At 47.1% G+C, this 23774-nt stretch overlaps 1 protein-coding gene across 3 annotated transcripts; it reads left to right on the forward strand.

The window, feature by feature from the left end:
* The first annotated feature begins 4 nt into the window (after positions 1-4).
* PLD3 (phospholipase D family member 3) lies at positions 5-23774 on the forward strand. 3 transcript variants are annotated; one of them, XM_083159731.1, is made up of 13 exons: positions 90-136; positions 4584-4627; positions 11579-11637; positions 13724-13792; positions 13877-14031; positions 16097-16280; positions 16805-16925; positions 18848-18975; positions 19967-20167; positions 20640-20779; positions 21495-21660; positions 21781-21880; positions 22638-23774. In XM_083159731.1, exons 3-13 carry the CDS (start codon positions 11611-11613, stop codon positions 22829-22831), a joined length of 1485 nt encoding a protein of 494 aa, XP_083015857.1. In that variant the 5' UTR covers positions 90-136; positions 4584-4627; positions 11579-11610; the 3' UTR covers positions 22832-23774. The 3 variants fall into 3 exon arrangements, with proteins under 3 accessions (XP_083015856.1, XP_083015857.1, XP_083015855.1); XM_083159730.1 differs by lacking the exon at positions 4584-4627 and having other exon boundaries at positions 5-136; XM_083159729.1 differs by lacking the exons at positions 90-136; positions 4584-4627 and adding an exon at positions 4670-4805.

The following is a 23774-nucleotide window of genomic DNA, read 5'->3' on the forward strand; positions in this document are numbered from 1 at the left end:
TTCCCGCCTCTCTCCGGCCGCTCCCGCCGGATGACGTCACGCTGAAGGGAATCCCTGTGTGTGTATTCCGGGATATAAACACGGCGCCATCTTCTTCCTCTCCCAACTATTCCCGCCCCTCTCCGGGCGTACTCAGGTCAGCAGCCACCTCAAGGCCGGGTGTTTGTGTAATGTAGCCACAGGGTTACGTGTCTGTGTGCCCCTCGACTGGGCTTGCACACATCTAAGGTGCAGTTCTACAAGAATGTAGGTGTCTATTCATGAAGCAGTAAAAATAATGTAGAAGTTGCCCATGACAAACAATCAGCTTTGAAGTAACAATTATCGAGGCATTCTGTAACAATGGGGCAGATGTATTAAGCCTTAACAAGAGATAAATGCAAGGGTGATAAGGAGAGATAAACGTCCAGCCAATCACCTGCCAACTGCATACCTCCCAACATTACCCTCTCCAGGAGGAACACAATGTTATGTATGATTGCCACCACCTGTGGTGAAACCGCTTTCTTATTAATTACCTAGCTCCCCACAGGTGCATACTGTACTTGCCTACTTTTGAAAAGCAGTTTGAGGGAGATTTTAGATGGTAGCAAAATGAAAGCATACATCACAATAGAGGAGGCACACTTGCGCGCGCCTGAAATTAGGGGGTATGGCCTATAATCGCGGTGTCACACGAGGCGTCTATTTATCGCTGGCCAGCAACTAATGGTGGATCCTATACAGATCCTATACATAAAATGTGCAGCACAAATATAAAATAGTATGAAAAAATATACAACAACCAAATATTAAAGCTATAGGTAAGTCCCCCTTGTTGGAATAATCAGTGAGGCACGCATTCAGCTAGTAAATTACTGAGCATGACAGGGGGAGTGGAGCATGTATTGGGTGCCAGTCGGGGCCCGGGGGTGGTGGGAGAGAGGATCAATAAGGATCAGGCTTAGTGATGGGAGAGAGGTTAAAGAATCAGACAATGTTATACTTACTGCTGCTCCCGGCCTCCCGGCTCCCGCTGCCCGGCTCACTGCCACTGTTCAATGCTGCTGCCGCACCTCAGTTCCTCCTCTCCGCTGCCCTCCTGCTCCTGGTGCTTCCGGCTCCCGCTCACACTGCTGCTGACGCTCACTTCAGCGCTGCTACTGCTGCCCAGTGAAGCACCATGGCTACCCACACAGCCCCGCGGTGACCCACGGAACATGCTGTTCGCACATGCGCAGAAAAACATTTTGGGAGAGGGGACAAAAATCCGGGAGGAACCGAGGGATTTGCAAGGGAGCGGGAGGAGGATTGAAAAAAACGGGAGACTCCCGCTAAATGAGGGAGGGTAGGCAAGTATGCATTATACACAGCCCCCATATTACATTATACACAGCCCCCCATATTACAGTATACACAGCCCCCCCATATTACAGTATACACAGCCCCCCCATATTACATTATACACAGCCCCCCCATATTACATTACACAGTCCCCCCATATTACACTACACAGTCCCAGGGGCGGATCCAGGATAAAATGACAGGGGGGGCACCATGATAAAAGACGGTTTAGGTGGGGGAGGGGCGGTGTTAGTGGTGCCAGTGTACATGCAGAGAGAGGGTGGGATGGGATTGAAAATAGGCCCTGGCATTTAAAATACGCAGACCCACCATGGCGACAAAAGCAAAGGATGTAGTTGTGTGTGCGCCAAAGGCGCGCTCCAGAAAAGGGGATTTGGCCACTCAACAGGGGGCGTGTCCTTGGGTGTAGTGTACAACACCATATACAACTTCTACACATTATGCAACAAAATACTAATTCACATAATGCCACACGAATTGAGCCAGAATTCACATAATGCCACACAGATTAAGCCAAAATTCACAATGCGCTTCATAAACAGGGACATTGTCCACCAAAGGCGCGCATTAAACATTTACACCATAATGTCCATTACACATTAAGTTACACGCCATTATGTCCATTATGTATTATGCCAAACACCATAATGCCTATTAAAAATTATGCTGCATAAGTGCATTTTATCTACATGCTCATTGCCAAGGGTTCCATGCTTGTTGCCATGTGGGATTACATGCTCATTGCCAAGGGGGAATACATGCTTGCGGTAAATAGGGGACAGCTGCCGCCAGGCAGAAGTGATAGCCACTGACAGTGGCAGAGCCTGGCTGTATTCAGATCACTGCAGGTCCCGGCTATTTGAAATAATACCCCTTTCGCACCAGAAAATGCATTCCCAGGTTGGTCCCTTTTATACCAGCCTAGTCCCTGCATTTTCTGGTGTGAGGGGGAGAGAAAACCACCCCTCCCCTCTTTAACCAGTTATCTCATTTAACCGGCTATATCTCTGGTACCAACTGACCCATTTACATGAGACAAGTATTATATTTGAGTGGGCTTTGAATGATGTTGGTCCAGTGAAACTGGAATGTTTGGTTCCAGAGTAATATGCCCTCAAAGAACATGAACAGCCATGAAATTACATTTCAAAAATAAAAAAAATCGGGTTACCCGCAATATCTCTGGAACCGATTGACCGATATGGACCAGCCTGGTATCATATTGAAGGCACAGCGATTTGAAATTGAATGAGATCAACCACAAGCTTCTGTGATGCCAGGGGGGGAACTGGCAGCCGTCGGAACCGGGTGGGGGTCAGAATTAACGGGTCCCATATTATCCTATGAGGGAAAACGTTATAGCTTTGCCAGGCGATATCTCCGGTTCCCAGGGGGGCTAGAGACACGGGGCTGGGCTCGTTGGAAAGCCCAGGTCCTCAGCTACAAAATAAAATGACAGGGGGGGCACGTGCCCGGGTGCCCCCCCCCTGAATCCGCCAGTGCACAGTCCCCCCATATTACTTTATACACAGTACCCCCATGTTACATTATACACATTATACACAGTCCCCCATATTACATTATACACAGCCCCATATTACATTATACACAGCCCCCCCATATTACATTACACAGTCTCCCCCCCCCCCACACACACTACACAAAGTACCCACAGTAATTACAGCCCCCCTCCCCGAACTAGTACACATAGCCCCACAGTGCCACATTACACACATCCAATTCCCCTCACTCTAGAGATGGGTCGTTCGCGACCGAAACGGTTCTTTTGAACAGGTCCCATCCAAGAACGAATGAGCCTCCGATCCCAAAAAGGTGATCCATTTCAGTTTACAATGCATTTCCCTGATCTCAGTGCTGCCACCTGTGGCAGCTGAGATGTACTACCTCTGTAGACTGAGTACAGTGCTGTGACTACAAGTGATAGAAAGATTAGCTGCTGCTGCCAGGGATGGCCATCTATTCTCAACTCCACGCCGACGTGGATAGTGGGGGTATGAAAAGGTCGTAGGACGCGTACCGCCGCCCCTCGCGGGCTCGCCACGCTTCGGGTTCACGTTGATCGTGGGGTGGCATTAACAATTGTGGGGGCCATTTCACACTTCAGGGTGGCTATTTGGCCTCTGTGGGCCATTTAACATTGATTCCTATGGAAAAATCGTGTCAATTGAGGCATTGAACAGTAAAATCAGGTCAATTGAGAAATTTAACATTGGTCCCTATGGGAAATCGCGGGCATCGCGTCGGTCGCGTCGCACCCGATTTTTTAGTGCATTCAATGCCCGCGATGACCGCGATGGGCGCCGTGCTAGGTAAAGAGTACCCAGATTTATTTCAGTGATCGGCAGATTTTTCCCATCTAAAGATTGCATCTTCATATCTGGAAAGTGCCCATACATCACCTCAATCGATTGTCATTTCAGATGTTACTTCTTTTCATAATTTAAATAGAACAGCGGTTCTCAAACTGTGGGTCCTGACCCCAAAGTGGGTCGCGACCATCTCTGTGTGGGGTCGCGACTCCATATTGTTGACCATCAGGCTGATGACTTCTCTAATCACTCATCCAAGTAGTTTGAAAAATCAGTTGAATTGTCTGTTACTTCAGACTCCTCCCATCATTAGATGCCTCCAACATACTGTCATAAATGTGCTGTCTGCTGACCACACATGTGTGTGACCATTCTGTGGTAACTTGCTGGGGTCCCGTAATAATTTTTATTGTCCTGATGGGGTCCCAGAGCAAAATAGTTTGAGGACCGCTGAAATAGAAGAAGACGAAACGGGAACGCCCACACATATAAAAAAGAACCGCAGATAATACCAGATTATTAAACATGTTTAAAAATCTGATTCAGCAATCGATTGGCGATCCCGATCAATTTTTGATCGGGATCACCAAAAGGGGGAGCCCACACATTAAAGATTAATTGTGACAATCATCTCCAGATCTGAGGATTGTCACAATTAATTATTATATCCCTATAGATTGTAAGCTTGCAGCAGGGCCTCCTACCTCCAAGTCTGTATGTTGTTACCCAGTTTGTTTTATCACTGTCTACTATTGTAAAGCGCAACGGAATCTGCTGCGCTATATAAGAACCTGTAAATAAATAAATAAATAAATTAATTGCTGATGTATGGGGCCCTTTAGCTTATAAAATGCTGTACATAATTGCACATTTTTTACAGTTTAATAATCCTGTTTTTTGTTAATGCAGCAAAGATTGGTTTGATATCAGGCAGATGTGTTGCTTTGTGCGAGGTGAGTCAGTGCAATTCAAGAGCTTGTGACACTGGCCTGTATAAACATATTCCCCAAACTGAGTGTTCCCTCCTACTGGAACTCCCCCTTCCTTTGTGTGTACACTGGGCCGGCTTGAGTCAGCTGCTCCTTATTACACAGCTAGAAGAGTGTAGGAACACTTCCTTGTGTCTGCTGAGTAAGTACTGTATGTATGGCTGATTTATAGCATTATTTTGTTACTGTGCTGTTTGATTGCTGTTTTTTGTGTTCACAGAAATGTCAGCTTTCTATAATGCATCACAGCTTGCATGTACACTGTATAGTTTCCATTACTTTGCTGCTTATGCAGCAAGTTTCTAATTGTGTTTACTTATGTGCTTGACCTAATTTTCCAGCCCTCCCTAACTTACTTTCATAGCTTTGTTTCTGAATGTTAGTGAGATGCCGTGTTTGTTTAGTAGGAGTTATTTCTTATGATCTGTATGTACAGCTACAACAACCTGTTGCTACATTGTAGCGATATCAGTGGTCACTAATTATAGGAATATATTAATGTCATATGCCTTCTGAAATGTGTGGTGCCAGGGGACAAACGGCGGAAGCAACCATGTTATGTATACAGAATTGGGGCAATATTAACAGTGGTGTCATCCTGGCTCACCTGTAAAGGGCAATGGCCCTTATTCTAATCTATGCGGTACGGCCCGCGTGCGGCCGTACCGCCGATGTTTTGACACTGCACATGCACAGAGGTCAATCTGCGCATGTGCAGCCCCCTTCGCCGCAGACGGATTTCGTCCGCCGCAAAGGGGGCGTATAGGGGCGTGAGGGGCTTCATGCCCTCATTTCCCTATGTGTACGCCCCGCGTTTCATGGGCGTTCCCATGCAAACGCGGGGCGTATGCATGGTAATGAGGGCATGACGCAACTCATGGGGGCGGAAAGCTGACGTCGCCGGATGTCAGCTCTCAGCCCCCATACGCCTCCACCATTTTTATGCGGATCGCCAGCCGTCCGTGTACGGACGGCCGTGGCGATCCGTCTCGTGGGCGGGGCTTGGTTTGTGCGGCCGGGGCACCGTGTGCGGCTCCGGCCGCACCAACCAGAATAAGGGCCAATGTCTGATCACTCCAGCTTGAAACCACTAGTTTACTGGGGAATAGAAAGATGATGACATACAATGGGTTACCTGTGATTCCTAAAACTGACAGCAGTTAGTCAGTACTTGCTACTTGCTAAGATACTCTCCAATTCAAATTTATTGCATTTCCACACACCCAGTTTCATTAGTCATCTCGATTAGATTACTGCAATGCCCTCTACCTTGTTCTCCCAGTGAAATAATTGCACCGATTACAGCTGGTACAAAGCACAGCTGCCAGGCTATTAACCAACCAGCCCATGTTTTAGCTACATACTGTAACTCCCATTCTCTACTCCCTTCACTGGCTGAAGACGCAGCTCCTGATTCCATACTGTCCCGTCCAAGTTCTGTGATCTGTACATGAAGAACTTTTAGCCGTACCTAGAATCTCCCATAATTCAGCTGGGGATCAAGCTTTTAGCCATGTGGCTCCAACTCTATGGAACTCACTTCCCCGCACAATTCGAGAGACCACCACTCTAGAATGTTCAAAAAACAGACTCAAGACTTTCCTGTTTACTCAAAGTATTTACGTAAATCCCTATATAGTATAGTTTATGAAAATAGTTCTGTACTTCATTGTTTCTGTACTGTTTTACATGCATTTAACCTATTAAGTGCCTTGAGTCTTATTGTAGAAATAGCGCTATATACATACAATTATTATTATTACATATGTGTGATGTGCTGGCAGGCAAGGCTGTGTATATTGGACTACACATATTGGAAAGTTATGGCAGTACCAACATCGCCTGTATGTGGTGCGAGGGAAAACCTGCAGGTCTGGCTAGTTTTGGGAGTTCCAAATTGGCCCGTCGTGTCAATGCAGTGGGACCGAATTCTCCCAATTATAGCTTATTATAATTTTTGGTTTGAATTGATGCTTATAGAGTATAGGTACAATATGTCTGACAAATAATACATTTTGAGAAATACATGAGCACCCACAGTGTCCCAGCATCCCTTGTAACTGAGGTATGTCCCAATACACTGCAATTATCCGGCTCTGCTGCATTACTGCACACGCATCCATGTTGGGCCTTTCTGAGGCGTTATTATGTGATTGGTATTTGTTCATTGCTTTGGGTTCTGCAAGCCCAATTTAGAACTATCAGTTTCAGGACTAATTGCTAGATGTGGACAAAGGAAGTGCTTTGGATTGTCAGGGTAATTGTTGTTCTAGTTACACCTATATCCATACGTGTTACGCCCTGAAAGTATTCAGTCACTTTATATAATCCCATTGACATGTAAATATGGCAGGCACAGGCCCAACCTTCTTTTGTAAGGAATATAAAACATTGTTATATTGTAAGGTAAATTGATGGCAGTGGGCACACTAAAATATATAAAGTAAATAAAACCCATTTTGTCACTATAGTAACATAGATGCTTTGCATGCATTAGGATTGTTTTCATTGTATTCCCTGGTTTAGCCCAACGGACTGTGGGCCTTATTCTGGTTCACTCTGAGAGGCAAATTCCTACTCAAATGGATAAAACCATGTGCACTGCAGGGGGGGCAGATGTAACATGTGCAGAGAGAATTAGATTTGGGTGAGTCATTTTGTTTCTGTGCAGGGTAAATACTGGCTGCTTTATTTTTTACACCGCAATATAGATCTCACTTTGAAGTAAAAAACCACCCAAATCTAATTCTCTCTGCACATGTTACATCTGCCCACCTGCAGTGCACATGGTTTTGTCCATTTGAGAAGGATTTTGCCTCTGAGAGTGAACCAGAATAAAGCCTTGTTTGCAGCAGCCAGCAACAGCACTGTTGCCTCCTCCGGCTGACCTGTCAGGGCTGGTGCGCTGTCTGTCACTGGCTGCTCCTCCTCAGCTCCTTGGTTGGCTTCTCTTTACTGACAGAGAAGAAGCCACCCCCTGACCCTCCTCCTCCTGATCCTTGCCCGGACCAAGTCCAAGGCATCCAAGTCAATGCCCACTGAACAGTCGCAAGGAGTCTGTCTGACTCGCACACTTACTGACTTACACTGATGACCTGTATGGCTAAGCTCGGGCCCTATTTCTTGATGGTGGCCCCGATAGCCTGTAATGACATCATATAGAGCACTGCACCCCCAACTTGAGCATGGCAGTAGGGAAGCTTAAGCTTCGGTGTTCTGTCAGAATGCTAGCAGCCAGCATCCCGATCGGTAGGTATGCAAGTGGTACTAATGTGTGGCCAGGGAAGAGGGCTTTAGATTTAGTTTGGGAACTTGGGGTTAAGCTGCGGTGGGTGGAGGGGAGGTTTGGGTTAGGCACTTACAAGGGGTGTGTTCTACCACTTTCACATGGCAAACCTGGGTTTTACAACCCGGGTCAGACCCTTTTAATTGCACTTTTGACCTGGGTTATTGCCGGGTTGGCACCTTTTCAGTCATCCCAGGTTAGCCATTAAAACGCCTTTAATGTCATTTTAACACCTTTAATGTCACTATTTTTTGGCTCAGAAAGATGACAAGTCAAAAGGAGAGGGTAGGGCCAACTTACAGCATTGCAGCAATCATGGCCGACAGAGCACAAGGCTGGAGCCCTGACTTCATGCTTGCTTCTACTTCAGCCAGCGAGCGCTATTGGAGGAGGAGGTTACACTATTGGGCAGATAGGGCTTTTACCCAACAACAGTATCTGCGCAGGAGGCAGATATAAACAGAATCTTTGACCGTTCCTGTCAGCTGCCTGGCAATCTGTCTCACCCCTTATACTCAGCAACTCCTTCACCTCTTCAGGACTCCAATTTACCATGGCTGTGTGTGCAGGAAGTAAGCAAAATCCTCTCTGTACTCTCCTCTGCACTCTGCTGTCTAGTCACAGGCTGCTGATGTCATCATCAGCAGAGTAAAACCATACCTCCCAACTGTCCCGCTTATCGCGGGAACGTCCCGATGTTTTGGGACATTCCCACTTCCCTCCCGCCGCCGGAAGTGTCCCGCGGTGGGGGGGGCAGTTGGGAGTCCCCCCCTGTAGTCCGTGAATAGACGCTGTGCGTATGTGCACAGCGTCTATTCTTGCAAGCAGGGGGGCTGGGGGCTTGCCAGCAGCTCATAGAGCTTGTTGGCATGCCCCACTTCGGCGAAAAACGGGGGCGTGGCCTCGTGGCAATGCCACGATTATAGGCCACTCCCCTTCCCGGTAGGCCACGCCACCCCTCAAAAAAATAAAAAATCGCTGCGCGCACTCTGGCCCGGCCAGAAGTTGGAAGGTATGGTAAAACAGGAGCAGCACCTCTGAAAGGGTCCGAGAGAGATAAACATAAAAATAGGATTCAGACAATGCTAATTTAAAACCTTAATGGTATACATATAATAGATATACAAGGTATTTTATAATTATTTTTATTAAAATCAATCTCAAGAAAAGAATGACATTTCTATGAATACACAGTCAGTTTGTTTTCATCAATATTGATGATAATCCGTTGAACAAAAGTTGTTCAATATTCAATACAGATGTAAACAAACTGACTGTGTATTCATAGACATTTCTTGAGATTTGATTTTAATAAAAATGATAACATCACATCCCAGATTGTTGGTACCCACTAATTCAGGGGTGTCCAAACTTTTTGCGACGAGGGCCAGATTTGGTGAAGTGTAAATGTGTGAGGGCCGACCATTTAGCCTGACATTCTTTGAATCATTAATCACATCAGAATGGTCCCCCACTCTGCCCCCATTCGCTCTATGCCCCCCAGCCTGCCCATTCACTGTATATTCCCTAGATTGCCCCCCATTCACTGTATGTCCCACATTCACTGTATGTTCCCCACTCTGGACCCATTCACTCTGTCCCCCAGCCTGCCCCCCTTCTCTTAATGTCCATCAGTGCCTCCATTAATTGTATGTCCCCAAGCCTGACCCTCCTTCACTGTATGACCCCCATTCAGCATTCATTCACTGTATGTCCCCCAGCCTGCCCCTGCTCCCCCTTCTCTGAATGACCATCACTGCCTCCATTCACTGTATGTCCCCCACTCTGCCCCCTCCCTTCTCTGTATGTCCCCCACTCTACCCCCTCCCTTCTCTGTATGTTTCCCAGCCCATTGTGTGAGCCAGAGGAAGGAGAGGCAAAGCAGGCACTGCAAGGACAGGAGATGCTTGGGCTCCCGCTGCTGCCCTCCTCTGCTCTGCATGTTATGGGGTCAAGCTTCCCCCTTGCTGCCCCCCTCCCCAAACACTGCTGTCACTGTGATTGTGGAGTAGGGTGATATACAATTGCAGCAGCAGGGGTAGGACACCGAACACATCTGACTGTGGCGGCCGGCACCTCCTCACTGCAGCAGACAGCAAGGTAAAGGCGCGCTCGCCGGGGCCTCACCTTTAGTGTCTTGTGCTGTGCTTCCCACATCTGATGCTCTGCCCGCTTCCAGCTGGAGGCTGCGGGCCACTTGAAATGACAGCACGGGCCGCAATTGGCCCCCGGGCCTGACTTTGGACATGCCTGCACTAGATTATCTCATGACTGCTAAAGAATATGTTGTTCGCCCTACATTACTAAGCACAGTCACACACACGATATCATTACCTTGACTGTGCAGCACATTTAGCAATACCGTATGCCGTCTGCTAGAGTGCACAATCCTACGTACACATTATGGGATCAATATATCATTACAATATGACAGATTGGCAACTTATCGTTCTATTGTATACCCTGCCTTCTACTCAGGAGCATAGTACTCCAACCTCCTGAGTGTTCCTAGAATGGTAGTAGTGCCTGGGGTGTTGCTCTCAGCTTTGGTGCTTCTAGAACAGGTCTGGTCTGCATATCCGTACTGAAATACAGACCAAACTCTACTAGAAGTACCACAGCAGAGTTCAACACCACAGTCAGGGAAGAGGAACTGTGCAGATTTTGAAAGATGCATGGTGCTAGTGTTTATTAAGGTCCATACACACTGGGTGACCGCTGTCATCGCTGGGGGGAAAGCCGTTCCATGCATACACACTGAGCCGCTTTCCCCCTGTCCAGTGCTGTCAAGGGGGTTGGACGGCTTTGTACAGCGCAGCGCTATACAAAGCCATCCACAAAGCCGCTCATCTGCTGGTAATACCAGCAGATGAGTGGCTTTCCCTGCGATGATGCGGGAGCGCGCATCATCGCTCATTGCCGGGGCATACACACTGGGCGGCTTTGAGCTGAAAGCTTACTTGGTGTTTTGAGCGGCTTTCAGCTCAAAATTGCCCAGTGTGTATGGGCCTTTACTCTACAGTAGAATGCCTTATACTACACTTTTCCAGTCAGTTTATGTTGTATAATATAAAACATTGCAACTGTAGATGACAGTACAGTACCTCTCATTCCTTTGCCAATGTCACATGTATTAGGCATATTTTTTGGTCCTTTTCAGTCTTTGTAGATTGTGAGTAACACAAGTGAGATGTGGTCAGTCTGCCCCGGTCACATGCAGAGCTTCTCCTGTGGAACTGATTACACAGCCTGATTGGCCAGGAAGTGCTGCAATCACACCGCAGTAACATCTTGGGACTTCACGTGCCGCCTTTCTTGCGGGGCAAGGGCTATAGAGTGTCGTGGTCTTGCACGTGATGGGTACAATATAAGGACATAAGCAATATTACAAAGAGCACCTGACCTTGGTTAAATCTGAATGAATGCAACGTCTGTAATAAAACACTGCACATAACTGTGTATAGCTAAAATAACATGGCAGTAAAGCTGTAATATTTGCATGAAAATGAGAGGGATGCTTTTCATTTATCATTACTGGTTGTATGTACACCAATATATATGTGTGTTCTGAATCAGACTCTGTGCTGTAGTAAGTGCAAAAAATGACTATATATCCTGTGTGTCGTCAGGACTGTGACCGAACAGATCTGCTGCTGACGCGATGAAGCCGAAGGTGGTGTACAAGCCGGTGAGTGCATACCAGGGTTTTTAAAGTGTTCCTTCTGATATATTGTGTGCTCACGTGTAATGGTATAGCGTATCGGCGCTGTCTAGATTCACTATGGTTGACCACATTTAGTTGACCCCATCTAGTTAGACATCTAAAAATAGTTGACTGCGTCTAGATCAGCAGTAAGTTAAACACCAGCATTACAGCGTCAAGACTGTGGTCGATATGAGCTTGTCATGGTTTTTTTGGTGCCGAATGTCACAGGGGTCCCCGTGGCACAGTGTCCCCATGCTTCGGGCACAGTGGCTCACTATATCGGCACACTGTTTTAATCCCACTCTATGTCCACTTGGATAGTAAAGTGTGGATCAAGTCGACCTGTGACATTCGTCAACAAAATAAACTATGAAAAACTCATTTTAACCATATAACTGTTGACCATGCGCCCGTCTTTCTAACGCTGGCTAACTTCCGTCCCTTTCAATCTAGACGGAGTCAACTATCTATAGGCATCTAACTAGACGGATTCAACTAAGCGTGGGGACCATAACATGGTGGATCTAGACATCGTAGATCTGTCAACTGGGTACCCCCTCCGCGTACCTGTAATGATAGGGCATTCTACGTTTGGACACATTATATACAAGTGATCCTCTTATGTATTGAGAACTTTCTGTGATTTATGGCTACTGGATTGAAGTCCATGTTCATTCAGGAGACCTGTGTATTATTTGGTTACCACATGGCTAGCCGGTGTCACCACAGATATCCATGATACACAGAGATGTAACTAGGACCTTGTTGGCCCCATAGCAAAATCCTGATAAGGCCCTCACCCCCAGGGATAAAGAAGGAAAGGGATAAGAAGGGGAAAGAGGGAATTATAGATAGATGGTGTCAGGGAGTGTGGGAGGTGATAGACGGACAGACCCTTGGAGAAGGGCGTTGACGGACAGGGCGCCATATAGGTCCATAGATTTATGGATGGAAAGACAGGGCAATACATGTGTCCAGGGGCAGATTTGGAACTTAAAGTACAGGTGGGACTGTAATTAGGAGAAAGAGGGGGACCTATTGGAAGGAGCAGACTGTCTCCAGGAAGGAGGGGGGGGGGGGGGGCTATTGCAGGCACAAACAGATAGGCACAGGAAGGACAGGCTGTCATGGGGTGGGGGAGTGGGTTGCAGGCACACACATTTTAGCATGGGGACAGACTATCACCTAATGGGTGGGTGGGGAGCGCAGGCACACTGATTGGAACTGGAGGGCAGGCTATCACCTGCAGGGGCGGTGAGAGGGGATCACAGGCACGCACAAATTGGAGCAGGGGGGCAAGCTGTCACCTGCAGGGGGGTCTGCAGGCACACACAGGAGAGCATGAGGAGGGGGCAGGCAGTCAACTTGGGGGGGGGGGGGGGGGGGGCATGTCAGTCAAACCTTAAAGAGACCAAGGAGGCAGGCTGACACTTGCCTGGGGGAGGGAGGTCACAGGCAGCCTGGTGGTGTGGATAAGGGAAAGTAGTCGCACCCGCCCAAACCCCCATATGGTTACATGTCTGGGTAAGGGAGCCATTCTGTCGGCCTTGTGGCAGCCAGTGGTTGTCCATTCATCTCTCTGTGCTGTCTGCTGGGGAGAAGCGCTGCCTCGCTGACCCTCTGTCTGACGTCCCTGCGTATCCTGCAGTACAGGATGATGGAATCACAGGACACCCGCTGGTAACGCAATCTCAGCAAGTGTAGCCCCCTCTATTGTGGTGTTCTCTGCAGCCGGTGGCCCGGCCCTACCCCGTCTCCCTCTCTTCCATGACGGACTCACTCAGTGCTGCATCGCAGCACACCACCTCCTATGGTTAAAAGGCATTCAGAAGGGTGCAGGAGTTGTGTGCTGGGACCTCGGGCCCCCCAGCAGCTGGGCCCATTGCAATTGCACCTCCCATAGTTATGCCACTGATGATACATATATAGGTTCTCTGGCCTTGTGCTTATGTGATGTGAAGGGACTCCTTGGTGACTTGTATTATCCTTATCTCCAGTAGGGATTAGCATATATCATGCAGGACTGTGGATGCAATATATTCCCTTTCCCACTTCCTTATCATTGCAGATTTCCTCCCCAGAGCAGCCAGAAGATCCTGCTATTGGCTTGGGCCGGCTGCAGGACGATGCTCGCAGGGTAAGATAGCTACTGGCATAGTGACTGAACGCTACAGAGCAGGACGATGGTGTATGCGTAGTAATAATACTCCTTCTCTTGCAGTACTACCGCTGTGCCCTTGTCATCGCCGTCCTGGTCACTATGCTGTTCTTTCTCCTGGCCACTCAGCTTCTTATATTACCTATGCTCTGTACCGGCTCCACGGTGAGGACCGAGACTATGGTCAGCCAGGACAACACATGCAGTGACCCATGCACGTAAGTGATCACATGGGAGGCTTGTGGTCTAGGTGTGTTAGAGCCCTGTCAGTCTGTGCAGCTTGTGGGTGTATTTGTAGGTGTCAGCAGGAGGAGGCAGCACAGAGATAGAACGGAAGCTCCTGTGTAAGTCAGCATTCCCTCTGTTTTCATTGTTGTCTGTGGTCCTGCTATGAGGAGGTTAGATCACCTGCTGAGCTGGGAACACACTGGGACCTTGTGTTCCGAGCCGATATGTTGGCCATAAGGGCATCTCCTCTATATATGTGTCTGATTGTGTGTCTCCAAAACACTGTCATCTGTTGGCAGCGAGTAAAAACTACATCTCTGTCTGCACAGAGGCAATCACAAGGTAGCAGACTAGCTTTCAAAGCATTTGCTTCGAGCAGGGTTACTAGTGTATTATATCCTCGCTACAGCTTGATTGATGACCTATTGCTCCTTCCCTCACTACACATGCTATGGTCACTAGAATTATCGCCCATTTCACCTTGCTTGCAGCGGGGCCAACAATGCTAATGACCATGGGCACCTGCATATTGGGCACACACTGAGTGATATGCCCAATATACCAAGTTGGCCAGAAACGACATGTTGGCCAATATTATGTCAGTGTGTGCCGTGCTTCGCAATTTAGTTTATTGATGTTCTACCCCACATGGGGTGTAATTTATAATCCAATTAGGAGTAGCTGTCCAATACTTTGACCAATCAGAGCCAAAGTTACTTTAATAAACACTAGTTGCCCCTTATGGAAATAGGTGTTGGGAAGAGCTTTAGTGCTTCAGCATGGAGCTGGGAGTTCTGACCAACTTCTGCCCAATCCCCTAGGGCAGGGAGGGGGAACCTTCGGCCTTCCAGCTGTTGTTGAACTGCACATCCCAGTATGCCCTGCAACAGTTTTAGTATGGCCACATAGCAAAAATGTAGCAGGGCATGCTGGGATGTGTAGTTCAACAACAGCTGGAGGGCCGAAGGTTCCCCATCCCTGCCCTAGGGCATTAAGCCCACCTGAATAGACATTATTATGATGGGAGGAACCTATGCTGCAGGTCTCTATATGACAGTGATTCCAGTTCAGCCTATCATTGCTTAGTGCTGGTAGCCCACACTGTCCTCCCCCCAATTGATGCTTTTGCAGGGGTTATGCTATTTTAACCAGACCATGTAAGTATATCATTGCTTTCCTCATCGTGATTTTTGGATTGATTCTATCAATAAATCTTGTCTCCAGAATCGCACAGTATATAAATCGCCATTCTTTACCAGAGATCAGATGTTGAGATAACAGATGGACTTTACATTTTACCTATGCTATTCTGCTGTAATGTGCCTCCCCACATTCTGAACATTAGACCTATTTCCTTCCAGAGCCAGAACTTGCTTTTGGTGCATGGCAGTGAGGGTGCCCAGGCACCTGCAGCTCTCCCCAATTGTCCTGCTTTGCTCTTTTCAGAGTTCCCTCCTTTTTTCATGCCAACATAGAACTAGCTCCATCTGGGGGCCAAAGAGGCCTTAGTGGCCCTGACCCTACCCAGTTACCTAGGTTTTAGTATGGGGGACAGCGATGCACTGTTCCAGTCCTGTTTTTTTTGCTGCTGGTTTCCGCAACCTGTGAACCAGTTACATAAGCAGTGACTGGTACTTACATAACTATCATACCTACAATACCTTTTGTCATATCTGGGGATTCCTGTTTAATAAAGAGGTGTAACTTTATCACTTTACATATGTATTCATTTGTATTTCTCCCCACAGACCCATATACAGATACACCCTCATGTGGCACTGACCCTGACCTCAGGGATATAACTGAATGTATAAATCTCCAAGTCACAATGGCCTTTTCATACACTTGCATGATTTGTAATTATGTTGAATGCAATAATGCTGCTTTGGAGCCTCGCCATCTAAATAAGGTTCACAATGTTATAGTCTGAAATACTGTACACTGGGACACAGCTGAGTGAATCTAGAGGCATTGATCAGTAACCAGACCTCTCTGCTACGCTGACCACAATGACTTCATTATATTGCTGCTGATACCTGTTCTCCTTGTTACTAGGATGGCTCTGGTGGAGAGTATACCCGAAGGACTTGTGTACCCTGCAAACGCCACAACTAATCCTTCCACATACCAGTCCTGGCTGGACCTTCTAAGTGCGGCCAAGAGCAGTGTAGACATTGCCTCTTTCTATTGGACACTGACCAACAATGACACGCACACCAAGCATCCCTCAGCCTATCAGGTAACATACCCAAAGCTATTTCCAAGGGTCATTTATAATCAGTCTGGTGCAGTATAAACCGTTTGGACTTTTGTGTTTTAAGGAAATATATGTGCACACAGGGGGAACATCACTCACCATCGAATGATTTTCCCCCTGCTCGCATGGCTGAGGAAGCCAGGACTCAGTCGGCTCAGGAAAGGGCGTGGAGAGAAGGAGACCGCTGCTGATGTCATCAGCCCTCCCTCCCAACAGCTGGGGGACGCCTGCTTTCTCCAGGACACTCCCTGAAAACACCGGCGTTAAGCCCACAAACACTCGGTGCCTGTCAATCACCTTGCGAGTCCATTTGCAAGGGTACCTCGCGTAAGTGCACAGCATACCCTATGCATGTGCGGTCTTTCCATAATCGGCAGGGCTGCGAATTATATCAGCCCTGGCCAAGTGGACGTGCACCTTATCCATCCTTAAAAGGATTTTAATCTAAAATAAAAAAAAAAACAGTGAACTGTGGAGCAATAAACATTAATGGATTCTGCCAACAGGGTGAGTCGATCTTGAAAGAACTGTTAAAGCTAAAGCAGCGTGGCGTCACCCTGAGAATAGCGGTCAACGTGGCTGCTTCTCCTAAGCAGGATGATGACATCATTGCTCTCCGAGATAGCGGTAAGTACACAAACCCTAGCTGCGCTGTATGAGAGTGCCACCCATGCATTGTCTTCCCACATTCGCTTTTAGCCATAAATAGGAGGACTTGTATGCTATCACCAATCAGTAACTTTATAACTAAGCGCATCTCTATGTATTATTATCCTTTTATACTAAAAACTAGGAATTAGAATCCTTAAATTCCAGTATTCTCCTGGAAAGCTAAAGAACCCGTGATGCAACGAGCGGTAAATGTAAAATTTGTAATACATTCGGTACTCTTTACCTAGAAGGGCGCCCACGATTTTGATCTTGGGCATCGCAAGGTAAAAAATCGCGTTGGTCGCATCGCATGCGACCAAAAAATCGCATGCGATGCGACCGACGCGATTACCACGATTTCCCATAGGGAACAATATTAAATGTCCCAATTGACCCGATTTTCCATAGGGAACAATGTTAAATGGCCCACAGAGGCCAAATAGGCACCCTGAAGTGTGAAATGGCCCCCCCAATTGTTAACGCCACCCCACGATCAACGTGTACCCGAAGCGTGGCGAGCGCATCGGTACGCGTCCTACGACCTTTTCATACCCACACTATCCACGTCGGTGTGGAGTTGAGTATAGAAAGTGTGGCGAGCCGCTGAGCCCGAAGTGTGGCGAGCGCAACGAGGGGACGCGGACACCTGTGAAGCCCGCGAGGGGACGCGGATACCTGTGAAGGTATCCGCGTCCCCTCGCGGGGCTCGGTGGCTCGCTACGCTAGCCAAACTTTCTATTCTCAACTCCACGCCGACGTGGATAGTGGGGGTATGAAAAGGTCGTAGGACGCGTACCGCCGCCCCTCGCGGGCTCGCTGCGCTCGCCACGCTTCGGGTTGACGTTGATCGTGCGGTGGCGTTAACAATTGGGGGGGCCCAGGGGCGAAACTAGATATTCGTAGGCCCTATAGCAAAAGTTTGTAAGGGCCCCCTATTTAGCAAATGATGGTAATAAATGTATTTAAAACCTATTAAGTAGACATTAAAGAAGGGCCCCCTTCAGCTCTGGGCCCCATAGCAGCTGCACCCCTTGCACCTATGGTAGTTACGCCCTTGGGGGGGCCATTTCACACTTCAGGGTGCCTATTTGGCCTCTGTGGGCCATTTAACATTGTTCCCTATGGAAAATCGGGTCAATTGGGACATTTAACATTGTTCCCTATGGGTAATCGCGTCGCATGCGATGCGACCGACGCGATTTACATTTTAACATGTATTTCTATGTAAAATCGTGGGCATCGCATCGGTCGCATCGCATGCCATTATATATATGTACATGCGATGCCCGCGATGGGCGCCCTTCTAGGTAAAGAGTACCATACATTCTTTAATTGTTGTAATTAAGGATCCATTTCAAATATACAACATTGACTTTTACCAGCAATGATTTCATTAAAGACCAAGCTTATCCTAAATTTAAAATATCTAGGACAGACGACAAGCTCTGGCGATGATCTTGGCTGCACAGTTGCCAGAGGTCATTGGCCCATGTAATGAGGCAGCGGGCATCCCCTTTGGCAGCCGCTAGTGCACTTTTTTTTAACAATGTTCAGAAAATGTGACAGATAACTGGCAGAGATGACGGACAAAGCTCTATACTTAGCCTACATAGTGGGATATGACATAAAGCATTGCCCATCTCATGCTTTCCCCTATGTTATATACAATAATGAAAATACAGTTTAGGAGGTCATTGTCTCTATGGTGGAATTGGTCCCAGCATCCAATGAGAAACTGTGATTACCCGGTGCATTGCATTGGAAACTCCTAATACAGATTTCTTAAACCGCAGGCATTTCGTATCTGAGAGCGTTTCTATTCCCTCCACCATCGTTCATGTATTTATTTTTTCTCTCCGATAAGCTGCCAATGTTCTATGTTCTTCCTCTCATTCCAGGAGCTGAGGTTCGGCTTGTAGACATGCTGCAGCTAACGAACGGTGTTCTGCACACTAAATTCTGGGTGGTGGATGGCAAGCACTTGTATATCGGTAGCGCAAATATGGACTGGAGATCATTAACACAGGTAGTGTATTTATGGCACAAGGGAAAGGTTCCACCTGCCTACAATAGGACTGGTAGAGTGTAGCAGAAGGATCTTGCAATTTTCCACCCACGCTATGGAAATGATTCAGATCTGATCTCTGTTAGAGATGACTTTGTGTTGTTAGCTGTCGCTCAGACAAAAAGAAATTCCGTTTCTATGTAAATTTGCGAGAGAATTACTAAACTATCGCAAATACATACGCAATTCCCAAACCATGAGTAGCTCTGACCCTTCCACAGATCTGTGACTGAGACAGGCTGATAGAGGTCGGCAATGATGACACAGACACTCCCTTAAAGCACCTGCATGGTTTATGACACTCCCAGAAAACGGCAGGTTACCACCCCCCAAACGCCGGCTTTCTGTCAGTCAACCTCCTTTCTGTTGCTATTTGGGCTTGCGCAATGTGTATGGTGTGCATGCGCATTCAATATTCACTCGATTTGTTCATTCGCTGATCAGCAAACAAATCTGAATCAGACCCTACGCACGTTCCGGAACTGTGCATTTGCATCTATGGGCGACAGGACTGGATGGTAATGGGGTATTGGCACATAGGCTATGGCTAGGCAGAGATAGGCTTACACAGAGATCTGTCTTTATTCAGACTGACCTCTCATACAAGGGATAGGGCTGCTGTGTATGTATAGGAGGCAGCGCAGACATATAGTCCGGTTACGGACATCTGTGTGCATGCTGCTTTGATTTTATATACTCGCTGTCCCCTTTTCCCTTTGCAAGCACGTTCTTTCCTTTTACACATTACTTATCCAAGGTCCGCTATGCTGCTCAAACTGGTGGCCTATGTTGACATATATTTTGGTAACGAGAATCTGCACACAGTGATATAATACAATCCCGCTTAGCTCTGCCGCATAGATCTGGTAGGATGTACCCATTTGGTGGGTGTCTGTTTCATCTTCCATGCTGTATATTGTAGTTGACTTCTGTCTGCATCTGTCACTGGCAGGTTAAAGAGTTGGGATCCACGGTCTACAACTGCAGTTGCCTTGCTCAGGACTTGGGGAAAATTTTTGAGGCTTACTGGACACTGGGTGAACCCAATGCCACCATTCCCTGTCCATGGCCAGACAAGTTCTCCACCATCTACAACAAGGAAACTCCCATGGAAGTGACTCTGAACAACACCCCATCTCACGTCTATCTCTCTGTAAGTGTTGTGCATGCTGCGTGTATCGCCATCGTCACGGCTTGTTCACATTCTTGCAGATATTATGGTAATGGTGTAGATTGTGTGTGGTTTTGTTTCTAGAAGGGTTTGCACATCACCCAGTTCTCACAGGACTAATGCATAGTGGTTCGCATTGCTGCCTCCTTGCTCTGGATTCTATTCCATCCATAGCCCAAAAACCATCCAGGTCATTGGCTTCTGGGTGTAACGTGATTGTGGCATTTATAGAATTTATACATGCAGCGACAGTACAAGCCATGGAGATGGTCCTAGGAACAATATATTAATAATTGGCAGGTCTGCCCCATACAGGGACAGTTAAACACACTGTAGATTGTACCTGTACTAAATAAATGTACTCCCCTACATGCCTTATACTGTACATAGGAAGGTGACACTTTTTTATTGATTGCTGTAAGATTTGGGTTTCTCCTCTTCCCACCTTTGTCAGAGCTCCCCCCCACCCCTCACTGCTAAGGGGAGAACAGATGATATTGAGTCCATCCTGAGCGTAATAGATGATGCTAAGAAGTTTGTTGATATCGCTGTCATGGACTATACCCCCACTGAGGAATACGTTGTGCCGAAGAGGTAATGTGATGATTAACGCTATATCTGCGTGACCCCTTGCATGTGGCAAATGAAGTGTAACATCAAGAGCTTCTGCATAATCTGACACCATCTAACTCTTGTGTCTTCTTTGTGGGAGATAGAACAGACCTTTTATAAAGAGGACTAATGGGGAAGTTACCAATAACAACCTAGTTGTTTACCGCTATCCTGTATATAATAAATTCTATAACCGGGAAAAGCACTCCTGCTGCTGTGAAACTACACATACCAGCATGCACTGTCACAGTATTGCTGATAGAACATGCTGGGATATGTAGTTGCTCAGTAGCTGGGGTTATACAGACTGCCTAACCCTGTACTATAAAACATGTAGAATCTGCTGGTTGCTATGGGCAACATCTTTATTTGTTCTCCTTAAAAAATTTGATACATTTCCCCTATAACTGCCATGTGCAAACCTGTACATTAATTTACTGTACATTACTGCTGTCCTGTTACAACATTGTAATAGCACAGTGCTATGTTATACCATCCACATGGCGATGGGGCTTTGTATACCGGCTTCACCAATGTGCGCACTGTCATTTGGAGAATTTGCAGGAGATCGTTTTTAGTTGTCATGTAATATTTTGGAACCTGCTACAGTTACTTAATAGAGCAAGTTTTTCTCATTGCAAATCCATATCCTGTTTTACTTTTCTGTACTGTGTTTTTTTCATTTAATGTATATTAGGTATTGGCCAGCAATTGACAACCACCTGAGGAAAGCTTTGTATGAGAGGCATGTGACTGTCCGACTGCTGATCAGCTGCTGGGGGAACTCTAAACCCTACATGTTCCCCTTCCTGAGCTCCCTGGCTGCCCTGCACAGTAACAAGAGTCACTACAACATAGACGTGGTAGGACAGCGTAACGCCTTGCTTACTCTTTGTTGTTCTTAGTAGGACTCATCGCAGATTTCCCAGGACAGCCCGGGATTCTCCTTTCTGACTCCAGTTGTTTCTCCTTTTATCATACAGAAAATTTTCGTGGTACCTGCGTCTCCTGAGCAGAAGCATATCCCCTTTTCCCGAGTCAATCACAACAAGTACATGGTGACTGACAGAGTGGCATATATAGGTATATATACATATAAGGGTGTCTGTATCCCTGATATTAAACTATTGTTCCAAGCGCTTGACACTGGGTGTCGTGTTCTGCTATTAATCCCTCATATTTACTTATGGGTGTGGTATGGCGGTCCGACAATCGGGATACCGATGGTCAGTATCCCGACATCGGAATCCCGACTGCTGGTACTCCGACGGGGGGTGAGCGCAAAGTAGCCCCTTGCGGGTTCGCCATGCTACCAGCTTGGTGGCTCGCCTCCACGATGGAGAATAGCCCGGTCAGTCGGGATCCCGACTGTCGGGCATTTAAACAGTCGGGATTCCGATGTCTGAGTACTGACCGTCAGAATCCCGACTGTCGTGCAGTCATCCGGCACCCATTTACTTACATCAGGGTCTGTTCATGTAGAACAGAGTGTGCTGAGTGGTAATTTTCACTACTGTATACATCTTTCTATCAGTTTTGTAGGCACTCTGGTCCTACAGCAGTGTCTTCCACCCCAGCATTGGCCACTGGATGTTAGTAAGGGGGAGGAGCCAGTGGCAATTACGGTTGAGCAAGTAGAGACATATTCTACACACATAAGGGGGTTACGCAAACCTGCCATGCTAGCAAGGGGTAATTGCCAAGTCCCCCTCCCCTATGGTGCAGTAAATGGCTTTGCTGGGTACAGTACCTGCAATGTATAGCTGATTCTGACTACGCATGCTGTATTTTTCCTTTTTTATTACATGCCTTTACTGACCTCGGCTGTTTGTCCACCCAGGTACTTCCAACTGGTCTGGAGACTACTTTATCCGCACAGCAGGTACTGCACTGGTGGTGAACCAGACCTGCTCAGGCAATGCCACAAGCACCATGCAGGAACAACTACAGGCCGTGTTCATGAGAGACTGGAATTCAGAGTACAGCCACACAATGCACTCTCTGACTTCCTATAAGGAGAAGTGTATCTTCTAGTGCGCTCTAACAGTACGACCACGCTAAGCTCAGTGACGCCACACTACGGCAATGATCATTGTATCCCTGTCATTTTTTGGGGATCATGCTAGGAAAATGGCTTAAGTCCTGCAGGCTAATTGAACACAATGGGAGTACGGTAGGCACTGAAGTATTATGAAAAGGTAAGCAGGTATGGCTCCTATCGCGCATAAAGATCAAAGCAGCACAGCACTTTATAAGGAGCCTTCATCTACCTCAGCCAATACGTGTGGTTATTTCTGTGCACTCTGTATTAGCCTAGAACAAATCTGCTCTCAAGCAGGCCATCTATGTTGGTTCTTCCCCACACAATAAGCATTACACGTAGCGGTGACATGAACGCTGTTTTGTATGTTCTTCACAATCCTGGCTCGGTTAGGAGCTTTGCTGTGGACCATCGCTTTCACCACTGTACATGGGAACTGAACAATAACTGTAGGCTGGTGAGGGGACTTGGCTCTGTAGGATCTGTACTATTATAAAGGATAGCTGCCCAAAATGCATCAAATATTGTGCAGCTGTGACTGGTGGTGGTAGAGGGGGGGGGGGGGGGGTATTAGGGGTTAACCAATAGCTGCTATGGTGTATCTCATCCATATTCGCGGGACTGTTGTCCATGGGAATGTAGGGTTGCAAGAATCAGCCTGTACATAATATTTTATTCTTTGATTTATATATTCTTCATGAGTCATATTTGAAAGAAACATCACCAAAAACATTCAAACTGGAAACCGGTAACCTCCAGTAGTCCTCTTGTTCATCATAATGGGTACTGAGAGCTGTATAAGCCTATCTGTAGGCCGCTGGGTGATCATAGTGGGTACTGGACGTGGTGTAAGTTTACATTTAGGCCACTAAGTGACAGTAGTGGGTACTGAAAGTTGTTTAAGCCTATGGGCCAGATTCTCTAAGCTTCAAAAGT

Source organism: Crinia signifera, chromosome 9, assembly GCF_055691185.1.
Source record: "Crinia signifera chromosome 9, ASM5569118v1, whole genome shotgun sequence".
Classification (NCBI taxonomy): Eukaryota; Metazoa; Chordata; class Amphibia; order Anura; family Myobatrachidae; genus Crinia; species Crinia signifera.